This window comes from Panthera leo, chromosome B3 (genome assembly GCF_018350215.1).
Source record: "Panthera leo isolate Ple1 chromosome B3, P.leo_Ple1_pat1.1, whole genome shotgun sequence".
NCBI lineage: Eukaryota > Metazoa > Chordata > Mammalia > Carnivora > Felidae > Panthera > Panthera leo.
The window spans coordinates 106,011,156-106,028,248 of NC_056684.1; the positions used below are offsets into that span (position 1 = coordinate 106,011,156).

Here is a 17,093-nt window from a genome sequence, read left to right on the forward strand (position 1 = left end):
TATCATCATTCTCCAGGGCAATTATTATGATTATCTTATTTTTCAGAAAATCACACCAAGATGAGAGTCAATCATCTTGGGGATAACCTTGGGACAATGACAGAACAATCCTTCTGACTCCAAGTCTGAGACACATTCAGCTCTACCAGAGCTGTTTTGTGACTCCCCAACCAGGGCAGGGAGCTGGGGCTGGGGTGGGGATGTCAGCAGAGTCACGGAGTGTGGCCAATGAGCATGGGGTGCATGGAGAGAAGCAGGAGCCCACCAGAAATTTGGGTGGTGATTTCACCGTAAAGGGCCTTGAATTCTAAGCTCAGGAGTTTGGATTTTATGCTTCCGGCCATGCTGCTGTGAGAATGTTGATGGAGAACAGATTAAGCTGCTCCCTGCTGGCAGCTGCTTGGTAGTTGTTTATTTTTGCCTAAGGTAACATTTTATGGTATACAGAATGTCATTATTAATTACAGGCATTATGATATTTTCAAGTGAGCATCTGAAGAGTAATTAGAAATTAAATTGGGCCTGAAACAACAATGCCATATTTAGCAAGAACGCCATTCCTCTCTGAAGTTACTGATGTTTCAGGTGGCATCCTTATTTAGAAAGTTAGCAATGATTGGGGCACCTCGGTATCTCAGTCCATTAAACAACTAACTCTTGATTTCAGCTCAGGTCATGATCTCATGGTTTGTGGGTTCAAGCCCCATGTCAGGCTCTTTGTCGACAGTGTGAAGCCTGCTTCAGATTCTCTCTCCCTCTGTCTCTGCTCCTCCCCCACTCTCTCTGTCTTAAAAATAAGTAAACATTAAAAAAATCTTAGAAAGGCAGCGATGATGGTATGAATATAGCAATGAAGATAACACTTAGCATTTTTTCTAGATATTTCCAACACTCAAGATCTTTAAGTAGTATTCTTATTTTCCTTATTTTAATCTATTTAATTTTTAGAAAAAAAATTTTTAATGTTTATTTATTTTTGAGGGAGAGAGAGCACAAGCTGGGGAGGGGCAGAGTGAGGGAGACACAGAATCCCAAGCAGACTCGGGCTCTGAGCTGTCAGCACAGAGCCAGACACGGCCTTGAACTCACAGATCATGAAATCATGACCTGAGCCAAAGTCGGTCGCTTAACTGACTGAGCCACCCAGATGCCCCAATGTAATTATTTTTAAAAAGTGTTTTAGATATGATGATTCATCTGAAGATGATTCAGTAAAGATCACTGGAGTAGGTAAGCTCTCCATTTGATTTAAAAATCTGTCCTCTCTCTCTTTTTTGTCTTTAGCAAATTTAGAAAATGTCAGATAACACTGGCTGACTGTTCTTTCCATATATGGCTGCAGTTGAGATTTTCCAGATTCATTTGGAAAATAAAAATATAAGTAAATCATTCCAGCTTTCAATCCCATTCCTTCCCACCCCCTCAAGGACCTTTCTCAATCAGCTCCCCCTCACCTCATGTGTTAGTCAGAACTCTTGCCCAGGCATCTTACTAAACCCTTCTGCCACCCTCCCTCTCTGTTTCCCGTCATTACCAAACTTCTTAAGTGTGGTCTACATCTGGGCAGTCATGCATCCCTTCACCATGAATTCTGAATTGCCTCCTCATCTTCTAACAGCCTTTCCTCAAGCCCCATTCCCACCCATCTTCTTTCCTGAAGGATTCAATATCATTACCCACTTTCCCCAGACCTTCTCTAGAAATTCATTCCTCATTGGTTCTGACTATTCCCCCTTCACTTCCCCTCTCTCTGGCTTCTCGTCTTCTTCCTCCTGTTTGTTACAAGGGGGTGATCTGCCTGGGCTCCATCCTTGGTCTTCTCTTCATGCTCTCTAAACTCCTCCCTCTACAGAAATGAGTCTACACAAATAACTCTCAGGGTGTATCTCTTGCCCAACCTCTCCCGAAACTACTGGCCTTGTAGACTAAACATCTTCATCCGGCTGTGCTGCAGCATGTCGAAGTCAACCTGTTCAAGATCAAAGTCTGCATTGAAGGTGGTTTCTCTGCCTACTGAGATGCCAGCCCATCTCAGAGCTGTCGCATTCATAAATTCTTCCTTGATCCCAATAATCTCAGAGTCTCCAAAGCACTTTGTTCAAACTTTTCATGGATGGCAATTATCCTAGACTGAGTGGTCTTATAGTTTTCTGTGTAGTTTTTCTGTAGAATTTATTACTAAATAGCTTGGTAACCTTTCTGCCTTAATTTTCTCATCTGTAAAATGGGGCCTTCATTGTAACGTACTCACGAGAATTAAGCAAATTAATATAAAGTGTTTAAAACAATGCCTGAAACAAAATGAGCCACTCCATAAATTTAGTTGTTGCTATTATCTCTATACTAAGAACTCTTTAAAAGAGAGGACTGTGTTTTACAACTCTTTGAATCTCTTGTAGCACCCAGCATAGCAATTCACACATAACAGATGCTTAAGATATTACTGAAATGGATAATAGGAAAAGAGCCATGTATTCAGAATTTTTAAAAATATATAATTCAGGGGCACCTGGGTGGCTCAGTTGGTTGGGCTTCCGACTTCGGCTCAGGTCATGATCTCACAGCTTGTGAGTTCGAGCCCCGCGTCAGGCTCTGTGCTGACAGCTCAGAGCCTGGAGCCTGCTTCAATTCTGTGTTTCCCTCTCTCTCTGCCCCTACCCGGCTTGTGCTGTCTCTCATAAATGAATAAACGTTAAAAATTAAAAAAAAAATATATATATATATAATTCAAAATCTTCCGCAGTTCAGCATTTATTAGAAAAAAATACTAGAGGAAAAAGGCAACTTCCTCAGGGTCTCATACCACTTTTGTAACCAGGCCAGTATGGCAAGAACTGACATTCATGAAGACATTAATGATCATTGCTATTACAAGACCCTGAAGGACATTTTAAATCACCAGATTCTAAGTCAATTGGTTCTAAGATTGGTTCCAAGTTAATTTTATTATACCTGAATTATTATTCAATTTTTATTTAAAAATGGTAACTTGAGGCGCCTGCGTGGCTCAGTTGGTTAAGCTTCTGACTTCAGCTCAGGTCATGATCTCACGGTTCGTGAGTTCGAGCCCCGCGTCAGGCTCTGTGCTGACAGCTCGGAGCCTGGAGCCTGCTTCGGATTCTGTGTCTCTCTAACCCTCCCCACTTGAGCTCTGTCTCTCTCTCAAAAATAAATAAACATTTAAAGAAAAAATGGTAACTCTTACTTAACCATGATTTCACAGTTAATGAGATTTCTGAATTCTCAGTTTTGCCAGATGAATGAGCTTCTGAAGTTGAAAAATGAATTGTCACAGCGGCTTGAGCTATTACGATTTCTTTTTCTGTTGCAATGTGGATGCGTGTTACGGTTTAGGATGAATGTGTGTGTAAAATTAAGTCATGGTATAGAGCTCTTTAAGGTTTGTGCACTTTCTTTTTTGCCCCTGTTGATGGCAGGGTTGTTAGGTAATGCCTGAATAAGTACCTTCTTCTTTAATCACAAAGGTCAAAGCAGCAAAATCGTGTGTTTAGGAAAATACTCCATCCTCTGCGGTTAAGCCTTTGGAATTTGTATGTTCTTCCAATAAATGCCCATTTATGGTTCATATACTTTAGTGATTTTCTTTACTAGCAACCAAATAGTCTTGCTGAGTCAGCACTGCTTCTGAACTAGAGACTGTAGGAAGAGGGGCAGAGAAACACAGGAAAAACAGTGTCACTCAATGGTAAGAGCCCAGACAAACAGGGTTCCAAGTCCTTGCTTTATCACTTGGTAGTTGTGTAAACTTGTGTCAGTTATTTAAACATCTTTAGTTACAATTTACTCATTTGGACAATACATATAAAAATATTAATCATGTAGGATTTTGAAATTCTGAGGATTAGAAACGATGTTTGTAAAGAGCCCAGCATAGTGTCTGACTCAATGATGCTATATCATTGCTAAAAGGTGTCATTTAATAGCCTTAAAATAATTGTTTTAAAATGATCTATTAACTAATAAATCAGATAGCTAAATTACATATATATTAGTCAATTGGCTCAAAACATTTAATATAATAACCAACTTGGAATTTAAAGCATGCAAATAAAACTAAAGTAAATGTTTGTAAAAATGAAAAAAGTTAAATGTACTTTACCTAATAAGAAACCCTAGAAGCCCAGGAGGAAAGGCTCTTGGTTTAGCACTGTTCTTCCCAATGTAGGTAGGGAGATTAAAGACTCTGCCATAAACTAGGCACCCACATGGGTTCACGCAGATAACCTAACAGAACATAATAGAGTCCCTGAAGAAAGCTCCATCTATTCTGTTAGGAATATATTTTGTGGTAGCCAGCATCTGGGTGTTCTCTCTCACTGAGGGGAAACAAAAAGCCACGGGCTACATTCCATTAAGCAAAAAGGAAGACGGTATCAATTTGTCATCAAGAGATTATAGAGGAATAGATTCCCATGATGCAGGGCTCAAACCCACAAACCATGAGGTCATGACCTGAGCTGAAGTCGGATGCTTAACTGAGCCACCCAGCGCCCTTTAAATTCCCTTTTGATTTCCTTTTTGACCCAGTGATTGTTTAAGATTGTATTGTTTAATTTCCACATATTATGTGAGTTTTCCCATTTTCTTGTTTTTAATGATTTCTAGTTTCATTCCATTGTGGTCAGAAATGATACATGGTATAATTTTATCTTCTTAAATTTGTTAAGACTTGTTTTGTCAGTGATTCTGCGTGAGATTAGAGCACACGTTGGCCGCCTTCTTCTCCGCTGTGGCCGCCTTCTTCTCCGCTGTTTAAGCCTTCAGCCTTGCTGCCATTGAATTGCCAAGATGTCGCTTTCTAATAAGCTGACTCTGGACAAGCTGAACGTGAAGGCGAAGTGGGTCATCATGAGAGTGGACTTCAACGTTCCAATGAAGAACAACCAGATAACAAACAACCAGAGAATCAAGGCTTCCATCCCAGGCATCAAATTCTGCTTGGACAATGGAGCTAAGTCAGTTGTTCTTATGAGCCATCTGGGCCGGCCTGATGGTGCCCCCACGCCTGACAAGTACTCTTTGGAGCCAGTTGCTGTAGAACTCAAATCTCTGCTTGGCAAGGATGTTTTATTCTTAAAGGACTGTGTGGGCCCAGAAGTGGAGAAAGCTTGTGCTGACCCAGCTGCTGGGTCTGTCATCCTGTTGGAGAGCCTCTGCTTTCATGTGGAGGAAGAGGGGAAGGGAAAAGATGCTTCTGGGAATAAGGTTAAAGCTGAGCCAGCCAAAATAGAATCCTTCCAAGCTTCACTTTCCAAGCTAGGAGATGTCTATGTCAATGATGCTTTCGGCACTGCTCACCGAGCCCACAGCTCCATGGTGGGAGTCAATCTGCCACAAAAGGCTGGAGCTTTTCTTGATGAAGAAGGAGCTGAACTACTTTGCCAAGGCCTTGGAGATCCCAGAGCGACCCTTCCTGGCCATCCTGGGCAGAGCTAAAGTTGTAGACAAGATCCAACTGATCAATACTATGCTGGACAAAGTCAATGAGATGATTATTGGTGGTGGAATAGCTTTTACCTTCTTCCTTAAGGTGCTCAACAACATGGAGATTGGCACTTCTCTGATGAAGAGGAAGCCAAGATCGTCAAAGATCTGATGTCCAAAGCTGAGAAGAATGGTGTGGAAATTACCTTGCCTGTTGACTTTGTCACTGCTGAAAAGTTTGATGAGAATGCCAAGACAGGGCAAGCCACTGTGGCCTCTGACATAACTGCTGGCTAGATGGGCTTGGATTGTGGTCCTGAGAGCAGCAAGAAGTATGCTGAGGCAGTCGCTCGGGCTAAGCAGATTCTGTGGAATGACCCTGTGGGCGTATTTGAATGGGAAGCTTTTGCCCAAGGAACCAAAGCCCTCATGGATGTGGTGGTGAAAGCCACTTCCAGGGGCTGCATCACCATCATAGGTGGTGGAGACACGGCCACTTGCTGTGCCAAATGGAACACAGAGGATAAAGTCAGCCATGTGAGCCCTGGGGGTGGTGCCAGTTTAGAGCTCCTGGAAGGTAAAATCCTTCCTGGGGTGGATGCTCTCAGCAGTGTTTAGTACTTTCCTGCCTTTTGGTTCCTGTGCACAGCCCCTAAGTCAACTTAGCACCTGTTGCATCTCTACTTGGCATTAGCTAAAATCTTCCCCCATGTCAAGATTCAGCTAGTGGCTAAGAGACGTAATGCCAGGAACCCTTAAAACAGTTGCACGGTATCTCAGCTCTTCTTTACCGCACCAAGATACCATCTGAATTTCTTAGTGACTAACCCGTTGTGCATTCTAGATTGCATATATTTATATTTTGCCTGTTAAAAGAAAATGAGCTGTGTTAGCTTCCCTGTTTGAAGTAGCTTATTCTGATTAGCTTTGGCGTTGTTTCACTGCTCAGCATGGAAATAAGATGAAATTCTAACTGTGGGTGGGTAGGGAGACAAAGTTGGTGATCTATTCAATAAATAATAAAAGTATCCATTGAAACTGGAAAAAAAAAAGACTTGTTTTGTCACCTAACACGTGACCCATCATGGAGAATGTTCCATGTGCACTTGAGAAGATTGTGTATTCTTCTGCTGTTGGGTGAAAAGTTCTGTGTATGTCTGTTGGGTCTATTTGGTTTCTAGTGTTGTTCAAGTCCCTTGTTTCTTTCAATCTTTCTGTCTGGGTGTTCTGCCCATTATTGAATGTAGGGTGTTGAAGTCTCCTACTATTATTGTTTATTGTCAATGTATACTTTCATATCTGTCAATATTTGTCTTACATATTTAGATATTCTGATATTGGATGCATATATTTTTACAACTGTTATATGTCCCTGTTAAACTGACCCTTTCATCATTATATAATGACCTTCTTTGTCTCTAAATACAGTTTTTGACCTAAAATCTACTTTACCAACCAGTTTCATACTTGAGTCTCTTGTATTGCTGTTTAGTGTCCTTTCATATCTACTTGAACCCCCCCCCCCCCCCTTTAAAAGCCAGAAGGAGCTCATACCAGTAGAATCCCTTTAGAAGGAAACTGTGGCCTAGGATACAAAAGAATTCATTTCAATTTATTCATCAAAGAAAAAGTGAACTAATTCTGTAATGTTGAATGTATCAAAAAGAAAAAAATCATTTTGAGGAGCTTAAATATGGTGCCCAGTATAAAGCAGTAGAGAAGCAGGTTGGAATCTGAAGGCAAATGGCCCTTTTGCCTGGATCAGCAGAGCACTAAACCACTACTACAATGGCTAACACCAAAACACCAGCGGTGGCTCTTTCATGTCCCCTACCTCTTCTCTGTACTCTAATGAGAGTGCTAAAGTTTGGGTGCTGGGAGCTCTCTTCAAGGACAGTGTGGTGATTACTAGAACCCTGTAGTAGTGAAGTGAGGTCCAGCATTCGGCCACACTCAAGTACCTTTGAGTAAGAAAGGAGCCAGTTCACTTCTTTTCCGCAGTACTTCCCTAGTGGGGAACAAGGGGAGAAATAGGTCTGGGCTCTACACAGGAGGCAAAGTCTTCAAAATGGCCTAAGGGCCATTGTGAGGCCTGGGGTGGTGTGATGGGTTGAATTGCGTCCTGCCAAAAAGAGACCTTGAAGTCCCTAACCCAGTACCTCAGAATACGACCTTATTTGGAAATAGGGTCTTTTACAGAGACAATCAAATTCAAGTGAGGTCACAAAGGTGTGCCCTGATCCACCATGATTGCTAACCTTCTGAAAAGAGGAAATCTGGATACAGAGAGAAGACCGTGGGAAGACACACAGGGAGGAGATGGCCATGTGCCTGGAGTGATGTATCTACAAGCCAAAGAGCACCATGCAATGCTGGCAGAGGTAAGGAAGGACTCTCCCCTAGAGCTATCAGAGAGAACATGGCCTTGCCAACACCTTCACTTCAGACTTCTAGCCCCCAGAACTGTGAGGGAGTAAAGTTCTATTGCTTTAAGTCATCCAGTTTTTGGCATTTTGTTAGGGCAACCCCAGAAAACTAACACAGGTGGGGAAAGAGCACCTTTACTCCTGAAATGAGCCATAAGGCATACCATAGCTTCTGTGTCTCCCTACCCTGTGTTTGTCTGGCTCATCCATAGGCCGTAAAATTTTTGTACTGTGCACAGCTTTCAGGATGACCTCACTCACTCTGGGCCCCTGGGAGATCCTGTTCTTGGTCCTCTTCTTACCTGTTCATAGAGTATATCCACATTATATTATATCCATTATATCCATCGCCCAGAATATCATGTTGACTGATATTATGTGCCCCATGCTCCCTTTGGTAAAATTCTATGTCCGTACCTATCATTTTGTAAAGACAGGGGTTTCCTCGGGAAACGTTCTCCACCACTGCCAGCAAATGGAAATTTCTCCTTAGATCCTCCTGATGCGCGGCTGCTTATGAAAGGAATTCTGGGCTAACAGGAGGGAGGAAGATGCTGCGAATGCAGATGTGGGGGGGAGGTTAATTCTACACAGTAAAGCTTTTGGAGGAAACTTCATCTCAAAGGGTTGGAGACTGGAAAGCACATATAGAGAAAAAAGATCCTCTTCTGTACCTACTAACCATAAAGAATGGCAGGCACCAAACCCAGCTTAATATCTTCCTCCCCCATACCAGGTCTTCTGGGATTTCTACCCTGAAAAATGGTATTGCGTTCTCCTGAACAGCCAGTCTCAGACGGAGCTGGGCTAAGGCGAGGCACGCGAACTGCCAAGGGCGTGAAATTTGAGGAGGGCCAAGGTCAGCCTTGGTGTTGAAACCCCACATCTAGTCCATCACCAACTCGGATCCCATCTCCCTCCACATCATCTCCTAGAGGCTCCTCTGGGCACAGTGGGTGCTTGGAGCTCAAACTCCTTAGCATTCAAGTTTCTTCCTAGTGGTCTCAACCCAGCCTTTCAGCCTCACCTGGCACCACATCTTCAGCCCAAGCATCTTACAACCCATTTCAACTTGTCACTCACCATTCTCAGTGGATGCCATGTATTTCTGTGACTTAGCATCTTAGGTGATGTTCTCTCTTCGTACTGGGATGAACCACCTTCTCCATCTGGAAAACCCAGCTGCAAAGTTCACCTCCTCTGAGAATCCTTCTCTGTTGCTCTAGTCTTATAAGCCAGCTCGTATTTCCTGCTGCCTTTTATTTAGTTAGTTTATTTAGTTTTCACATAGCCAACTCCCATCTCCTGCCATACTGGCCGTTGGCACAATGTCCAGTTGCCCTTATGGTCGTCACACCACTTTGTACACAAGGGTACCTCCATAAGTGCTTATGGAGCCCAAGCGTAAAACTGGTCAAAGGCAGCGTTTTGTAAGTTACTATTCCTTTTTTCTCCTACTACTTTTATTTTTCCCACTGCTACTATTTTCATCCACTTCTTCCTCATCATCTTTGACTTTTGATCTTAACAGTGAAATAAAATATGCAATTGGATTTTTATGAAAAGCAGCAAGCAATCCTTAGAAGATTTGTCTTGATGATGGCAGGAACTGTCATCTCTCTTACTCACAGCCCTCTTCTCTGTGCTTGGCACCCAGTAGGTCCTCAAGAAATAGTTAACAAAAGAGTGGCTTCCTAGCAAATATAATTATTGCATATTATTATAAGAAGTCTATAGAAGGACATATATATATATATACCTGCTTAAGATATCTACATCAATCCCACAGAGTACAACATGAAGAGTATTTTCCAGTTTTACTACTTTGTAGTGACTTCTATAAAGACCCCAAAGGAGCCATATACTAAGTTGAAGTTGGACCATGCAGTCCTGAAGACAGGAATAAAGTGAGCTCTTGGTCTCAGGCTTCCCAGCCTGTCCTCAGAAGATTCTAGCTCTTAGAACTTTTGCATTTTCTGGTAAGACCACAAGAAGAGAGGGAGAAGGTTTTACATTTAGTAACATTTATTTATGCATTCAGTATCAAGTACATAAGTGCAAATATCCAGAGTCCATAATTAGGTCCATTAGGAACTACAGAGAAAGTAATACAAATCGTAATAAAGTTAACATGCTGGTACTTTTTTTTACCATACATGTAAATCAGCCTGTCAGTCCCACACAACAAAAGTACTGCATGTTTTTTTTGGGGGGGGAGGGCAGGGAGGAGGGGTTATTCATTTATTTAATTATTTTAAGTTATACAAAACTGATTACCATAAGTACAGTCGACTGTTTTTATTTTTATGTTGTGTGTTGGAAAAACACTAAAACATCAGTCTACAATTCTATATATTGTTATTAAAGATTAATCCAACCAGCAACCCAAGGACATATAAGCGATTTCCACTACTGCATCAGTGCACTCGGCAGGAAGGGCCTAGCCACGGGGAACGTCAGAAGCTACAGAAGCATTGCAGAGAGGAGGAGGAGAACACCGAAGAAGACAAAATAAGCTGGGCTCTCACCATCATGCACTTTTTTTTTTTTTTTTTTTTAGCAACACAAAATTAAAACCACATCTAATACACTTTTCTCTATACTTTAGTGCTTGACACAAGTGACTCAAATATCCTAAGAGTACAGGAACAGCCTAAAAACAGCTGTTTTAAAGTTTGTCTCTAAGATTATGGTACTGGGGGGAGAAACAATCAATTTGCAGTAACATGTAAGAACAGAGTTGTTACCACTCCAGACATTCTGGTTTGTGTCCAGTCCCTGGTGGGATATCGATTTACTCAGCATGCCTTTTAGCGCCTGGGATTTTAGCCTGAATCCTAAAAAGACAATATCAAAAAACAGTAAGTCACAAGTGTTATTAATAAAATCATTTTGTGACTTCATCATGTGCTGTTGCCGTAATTAGCTAGCTGACCAAATAGGCTAATATTCCAAAAGATACTAAAGTATGTGAGTGTCTGTGAACACATTTCTATGCAACAATAGAGACCTATTTCTGTGCATCTACCTGAGACCCAGAAATGACTGGGACAGGCTCTATCCATCTAGTCCACATAGAGAAGGGAGTGGCACTGAGGTCTACTGCACCAGGTCTAGGACTTTCTCCACACTCCTCTTAACCAATCTCTAGGCAGTAATAGGATGATGGTGCTGATGGCGATGATCGTGCTGATGTCTAATATTTATTGTGTCTTACGTCCAATCCAAGTAAAAGTACTTTATAGACATTATCTCATTTAATCCCCAACAACCATATGAGTTAAGTATTTAACATTACTAATGTGCAGATAAGGAAACCAGCTCAGAGAGTCAAATAACATTTATGATGAACTCATGTAGCTAAAAATACCAGAAATGGACTCAAAGTAGTCTGATTCCAAAGATCGTGTTCTTAACTGTTTTACTAAAATGATGTCGGTTCTTCTGCTGGGAATTATTCTGACATGGGATCAGAATTTCAGAGGCGAAGGAGCCTAAGACCCCCACCAAGAAATTTCCTTCAAGATTTAGTGTCAGGCAAAACAGGTTCTCTTCAAAAACTGCTGTTCCTTCCTTTCTGATAGCAAGACCGATCTAACTTACGTAGTTTCTCTTTTTGCTAGCTACCGAGAAGCTCAGATCCAAATCTGAATGAAGCTCGATTATAGAAGCCACATTAGTCCTTACGGGTAATGTTTTCTTTCTATTTCTTTTCCCAGCCTTGATTTCCAATGTTAATTAACAATTACATTGCACATGTAGGTTCATACATCGTACATTCTTTGTCTTTTCTCCTTTCCACTTTAACAGGCCTAGACTCTTGTCACCTTTTGTGAATTACCACAGTCTCCTAGCTGACCTGATTACGTTTCCACTCCCCTGTTCAGTTCTCCTCTCACTAGATTGTCACAGTATGCACATCTGTGTGCACATACGGTGCATATCACCCCCGCATAAAAACATCAGGGGCTGTCCATTTCCTGTTGGGCCAGAGTCACCATTCCTTACAGCGTTCAATACTTGACCTCAGCCTCTCTTTCTAGAGTCTTGGCAGTTGATATTTCCACTCATTTAAGCTTTAGACACACTGGTGGACTCATTATTTCCTACATGACCCACATTTTCATGCTTCTCCCTTTGCTTACGTTATCTCTTCTTCCTGCAATGTCTTTCCCCTCATCACCCACATGATGAATGTTTACCCATCCTTCAAGGTTGCCATAGACTGAATATTTGTGTCCCCCACCCCACCCCCCTGCCCCTTGCTCAAATTCGTATGTTGAAATTAACCCACATTGTGTTGGTATTAGGGGATGAGGCCTTTCAGAGGTGATTAGGTCATGAGGGTGGAACTTTCATGAGTAGGATTAATGCCCTATAAAAGAAACCCCAGAGAGCTCCCTTCCACTTCCACCGTGTGAGGACAGAGCAAGAAGTCTGTAACCTGAAAGAAGGCCCTAATTAGAGCCTGACCGTGCTGGCACTCTGATCTTGGACATCCAGCCTCCAGAATGGCGAGACATAAATTTCTGTTGTTTATAAGCCACCAAGTCTATGGTACTTAGTACAGTGGCCTGAACTAAGACAAAGGCCTTCATTTTAGTAAGGATTTAATGCCATTTCCATTACCCCTCCAGGTAGGAACAGTTATTTCCTTATCTCCCTGACCTTAACATTTTATACAACTCCATTGTAGTTCTTATATTGTCTTATACTTATTTATCTCTTTACAGTTTTATCTGCACAGAGAGGCTGAGAGCTCTACTAGAGTGGGGATCAGCTCATTCATCTTTTTACCCTCCGTGCCTGTTCCACGCAGTACCTGGGGCATAACAGGCATGTCTCTTTTTGGAGCCAACCAACCTATTGACCAAATAAAAAATTAATAGATGTGATTTGTTCAAGATCCCCCAACTAAGTATTGGATAACTTAGGACTAGAATGTCTAGCTTCTGATTTCTAAGCTCCTATTCTGGTGTTCTCCTTCCTATTCCGGTGTTGCTACAGTTCCCCAAAACACAGCTCTTAATTGCCAAAAAGTTACCTGGAGAGTTCATTAAAATACGGATTCCAGGTCCCCAATCCTAGAAATTCGAATTCTCTAGGTCTGTTTTAAGAATCTGGGAACTGGTGTCTTTGACAGTTTCCCAGGTTTTGGCAACCACTGACTTTTACACTATACCATGGGGCCATTCCTTAATACGAAATAATGAATACTTTATCCTCAGTTTGTTGATTTTCATGAGGTTTTAGTTGCATTTGGGTCCAAGGAGATAATTTCAGACATTTTGAAATGTGCCACAGATCTGATCTAGATCCAAATTCACCATGAATTTAGGAGGAAGAATTATGAGCAGTACACAATAAAACAAAACAAAAGAAAACAAGACAAAACGCTTCCTATAGTTTAGGAGAGAATCATAACTGATGATGCACAAATCAAATAGCAGAGGAACTTTAAAATGGTTGCTTTCTCTTATCTGTTGGTGTTGTTGATACATCATTGGCTGTCTAACATATTTCCCTCTAATTCTGACCACCACTGAGGTCTAGCCCCATGATCTTAAGATTAGGAGAGGGAGTTCAATCTCAACATAGTCTAGCCCTTTTGTGACATGTATTTCCAGTTGGAGCCTAGGTCAGCTTTTGATTAAAACAAAATCAGTAACAAAATGACAATATAAAAACTATCATTCCAGGTGGTTTAGACTGACATAAATTTACAAACACTAATTTATTTAAAAATTATGAAGAACTAAGTTTAATGTCCATACTAGCTGTGGATACTTATAACTGGAATCTTTATTTGCTAATATACAAAGGAACCATAACGTAGAGTCTGTTTAAAGGGCTCCTGGGTGGCTCGGTCTGTTGAGTGTCCGACTTCCGCTCAGGTCATGAACTTGCGGTTCGTGAATGGGCTCGCTGCTGTCAGTGCAGAGCCCACTTCAGATCCTCTGTTTCCCTCTCTCCACCCCTCCCCTGCTCAAGCTCTCTCCCTCTCTCAAAAATAAACATTAAAAAGAAGAAAAAATAAAAAGCAATGGTGTTAATTAAATAAGCAAACACACACCCTTGTTGAGTCAAAATGGTGTAACAGAAAATATAACAAATATTACAGATTTAAACATTTTTTCAAGTTGGAAAAATAATTTCAATGGTTTAAAAATCAGTGCTCTTTACAGTAAGTGTTGTATGTAAGCAATGAATCATGGGAATCTACCCCCAAAACCAAGAGCACACTGAGCACACTGTAGGTTAGCCGATTTGACGATAAATTATATTTAAAAAAATCAGTGCTCTTTATTGTTTGAAAGATTGAAAATGTATGTTAATTTGATGGTTTTTATTTCAATCAAACTGTTGTAAATTAATTTTAGTTTTCTGAATCAGGCTTCCTTCTTTCCTCCAACCCATCTTGTTCTTGGACATGAGCCAGTCTCCAGATAAAGCATAATATCATTCATTCATTAGAACTCATTCATCATCATACCTGAATTAAGCCACTGAAGTTTTACTTGATTATGCATTTTAAAGTGTATAATTAATTTTCTGAAATCATATGATTGGGAAAGGTGTAAATGCCTGACTCCAGTAAGTGAATGATCATAAATGAACTTACTATTTTATTGTCCTTTTATTACCCATATCTAATCCACACAAATGCCTGCCTAAGATAGTCTCTCCTTTTGGGGCGCCTGGGTGGCTCAGTTGGTTAAGCGGCCGACTTCGGCTCAGGTCATGACCTTGCACTCCGTGAGTTCAAGCCCTGTGTCAGGCTCTGTGCTGACAGCTCAGAGCCTGTTTCAGATTCTGTGTCTCCCTCTCTCTGACCCTCCCCCATTCATGCTCTGTCTCTCTCTGTCTCAAAAATAAGTAAACGTAAAAAAAAAAATAAAAAAAAAGATAGTCTCTCTTTTTTAGGAACTGCACTGTGTAACTTACTTTGCCACAACAGCGTTTATGTGAGTCCTCACAAGTCCCAGATATTGGTCAATCTGTGCCTACAAAGAAGAAGAAATCATGAGCACATCCAAAGGTCACAAGGTCAAAATTTAAGGTGACTATCTGACATCACACAGGACTTACCTGGTGCTTAACATACACTACAGGTAGAGTAAACATTGAAACCACAGCTGGGATGAAAAACAAATACAGTATTAAAATTCTGAGAGTTATCAGTGAGAATAAGCTTTTAGATACATCTTTATATAATTATGTAATCTTATAGCATTATTTTATGGTAGCTAGCATTCTAGCTAAAAGATGGCAGGACTGGGGGCACCTGGGTGGCTCAGCTGGTTAAATGTCCGACTTCGGCTCATGTCATGATCTCATGGTTTGTGTGTTTGAGCCCCGTGTTGGGCTCTGTGCTGACAGCTCAGAGCCTGGATCCTGCTTCAGGTTCCGTGTCTCCCTCTCTCTGTCTTTCCCCCAGCACCCCCGGCTCTCTCTCTCTCTCCCTCTCAAAAAAATAAACATTAAAAAAAATTTAAAAAGATGGCAGGACAGTCCATAAGGAAAACAAAGGGATGTTGAGCCCTTTACAGATATTGAGCCATTATTCCCAGACTCATTCCAGGAATGAGGGATGGATTGTGCCTTCCCACAATGAAAATTAATTTCTATCCATAATTGCCTACTGCAAACAAATATATATTAGAAACCAAATAAAACCAATTGTGATTCAAGAGAAAAAATCCTTCAAACTAAGAGATTCATTATTAATGTATAATATACACTCTTAAATTGAACTATGATGGTCAGGGAAATGCCCTGTACTATGGTGTTGTTTCTAGGACTCTACCACAGCAAGCTCACAGCTAACAGCATAGGAAGCTTTATGCTCGTGGAGAGTGTGAAGGAAGACATAACATGCTCATCTGTCCTTACCCATGAGCAGCAGGGTCAGCCCGTTGAAAAGAGCGCCAACGTAAGTCAGGAGCCACATCAGGACTGCAAACTGAAGAATGGAATCTTTATCAGAGCTTCTAAAACCATTTGTGACAGATGAGCGTCTTATTTCATTGACTTTTTTTAGATTAAAAATGGAGGGAAAATACACCATTTCAATAAGAAATGTAAGCATTTAAAGTTCATCACAGAATTACTGAAAGAGAACCTAGCCTTTACTTCTCTTAGAACCTTTTGGACATCTTTGTCAGAAGATCTGAAGGACTCCATGAAATAATAAGGGAGGGGTCAGCAAACTATGGCCCTTGGCCTGTTTTTTTATGGGCCCATGAGTTAAGAATAAATTTCATATTTTTAAATGGTTGAAGAAAACCAAAGCAAGAACAACATTTTGTGATATGTAGAAATGATATGAAATGCAACTTTCGGTATTCATAAATAAAGTTTTATTGGCACACAGCCACAGCCATTCATTTATGCATCGTGTTTGGCAGCTTTCCTACTATGATGGCAAAGCTGAGTAGCTGTGACAGAGATTATGTGGCATGCAAAGCCTAACAGATTTACTATCTGGCCCTTTACAGATAAGGTTTGATGACCTCTGCTCTAGCCTGTATTTTTACATTACAAATACAAATAGAAACATCAACCTAAAAGCCCTTGGGTCAGTAATTGTCATCTCCCTGGTATCTCTCTTCAGTCATTACTTGGAAAGTAGTATTATTCCAGGAGAGCATCTTCCAAGACCACATCATTCACTTTTCCTTCTGCCCTTCCTCAAACAGTTGTTGGGCAGCCCCGGCGACAAGACCCCTGCCCAGTGTACGTACAAAGCACTCTGGGAGCACAGGGAACTCACAACAACCTCGCTCAGGCCCTGCTGAATCATGCCCCGTTGACTTCAGTCTTACACATACACCACAGGGTGGGCTGAGCGGCTTGTTCAAAGAAACCTAGTAAGTTCAGTGAGAGTGCCAGGAATCACACACAGGTGCCAAGGTCCTCCATGCTTCCGAGGCTCAGTCTCACAGCACATACCAGGTAAGGACACAGGGACATCTCACCATTAGGAGTCCACAGAGTTTCTTTCAATGAAAAAAGCATATATATATTTTTCACATTTCCAAAACTAGAGTTTTTAAAGAGCTAATTTTAGGAAATTGGCCAAGGGACTGAAAACGATAAGAAGAAACAACCTGGTGTGTTGTGAAAAGTATAGAATTAGAAGCCATGTGACCCTCGGTTTGATCCCAGCCAGTGACTCGCTGGGCCACCTCAGGCAAGTGACTTAGCCTCTCTGAACCACAG

General features: G+C 41.3%; 2 protein-coding genes and 1 long non-coding RNA gene across 4 annotated transcripts in view; 2 read left to right on the top strand and 1 right to left on the bottom strand.

Annotated features, from left to right (window-relative positions):
- Positions 1-4,755: 4,755 nt before the first annotated feature.
- LOC122222776 (phosphoglycerate kinase 1-like) lies at positions 4,756-6,320 on the top strand. Its single transcript, XM_042943392.1, is given in 3 exon segments — positions 4,756-5,370; positions 5,372-5,579; positions 5,582-6,320. Coding segments are annotated over 3 exon segments (1,251 nt in total). The 5' UTR covers positions 4,756-4,809; the 3' UTR covers positions 6,064-6,320.
- A 1,365-nt stretch (positions 6,321-7,685) lies between these two features.
- On the top strand, positions 7,686-12,759 carry LOC122222777. The gene is made up of 3 exons (XR_006203861.1): positions 7,686-7,826; positions 11,495-11,560; positions 12,605-12,759. It is a non-coding gene; the product is annotated as an uncharacterized LOC122222777 (long non-coding RNA).
- Positions 9,942-17,093, bottom strand: part of RTN1 (reticulon 1) — a 225,860-nt gene continuing 218,708 nt past the window's right edge. For both annotated transcript variants that reach the window (XM_042943389.1, XM_042943390.1), the window contains 4 exons: positions 15,765-15,834; positions 14,961-15,007; positions 14,817-14,875; positions 9,942-10,708 (listed from right to left, as the gene is read on the bottom strand). In XM_042943389.1, the coding sequence (XP_042799323.1) occupies positions 10,666-10,708; positions 14,817-14,875; positions 14,961-15,007; positions 15,765-15,834 (219 nt within the window). In that variant the 3' untranslated portion in view covers positions 9,942-10,665. The remainder of the gene's footprint in view (positions 10,709-14,816; positions 14,876-14,960; positions 15,008-15,764; positions 15,835-17,093) is intronic.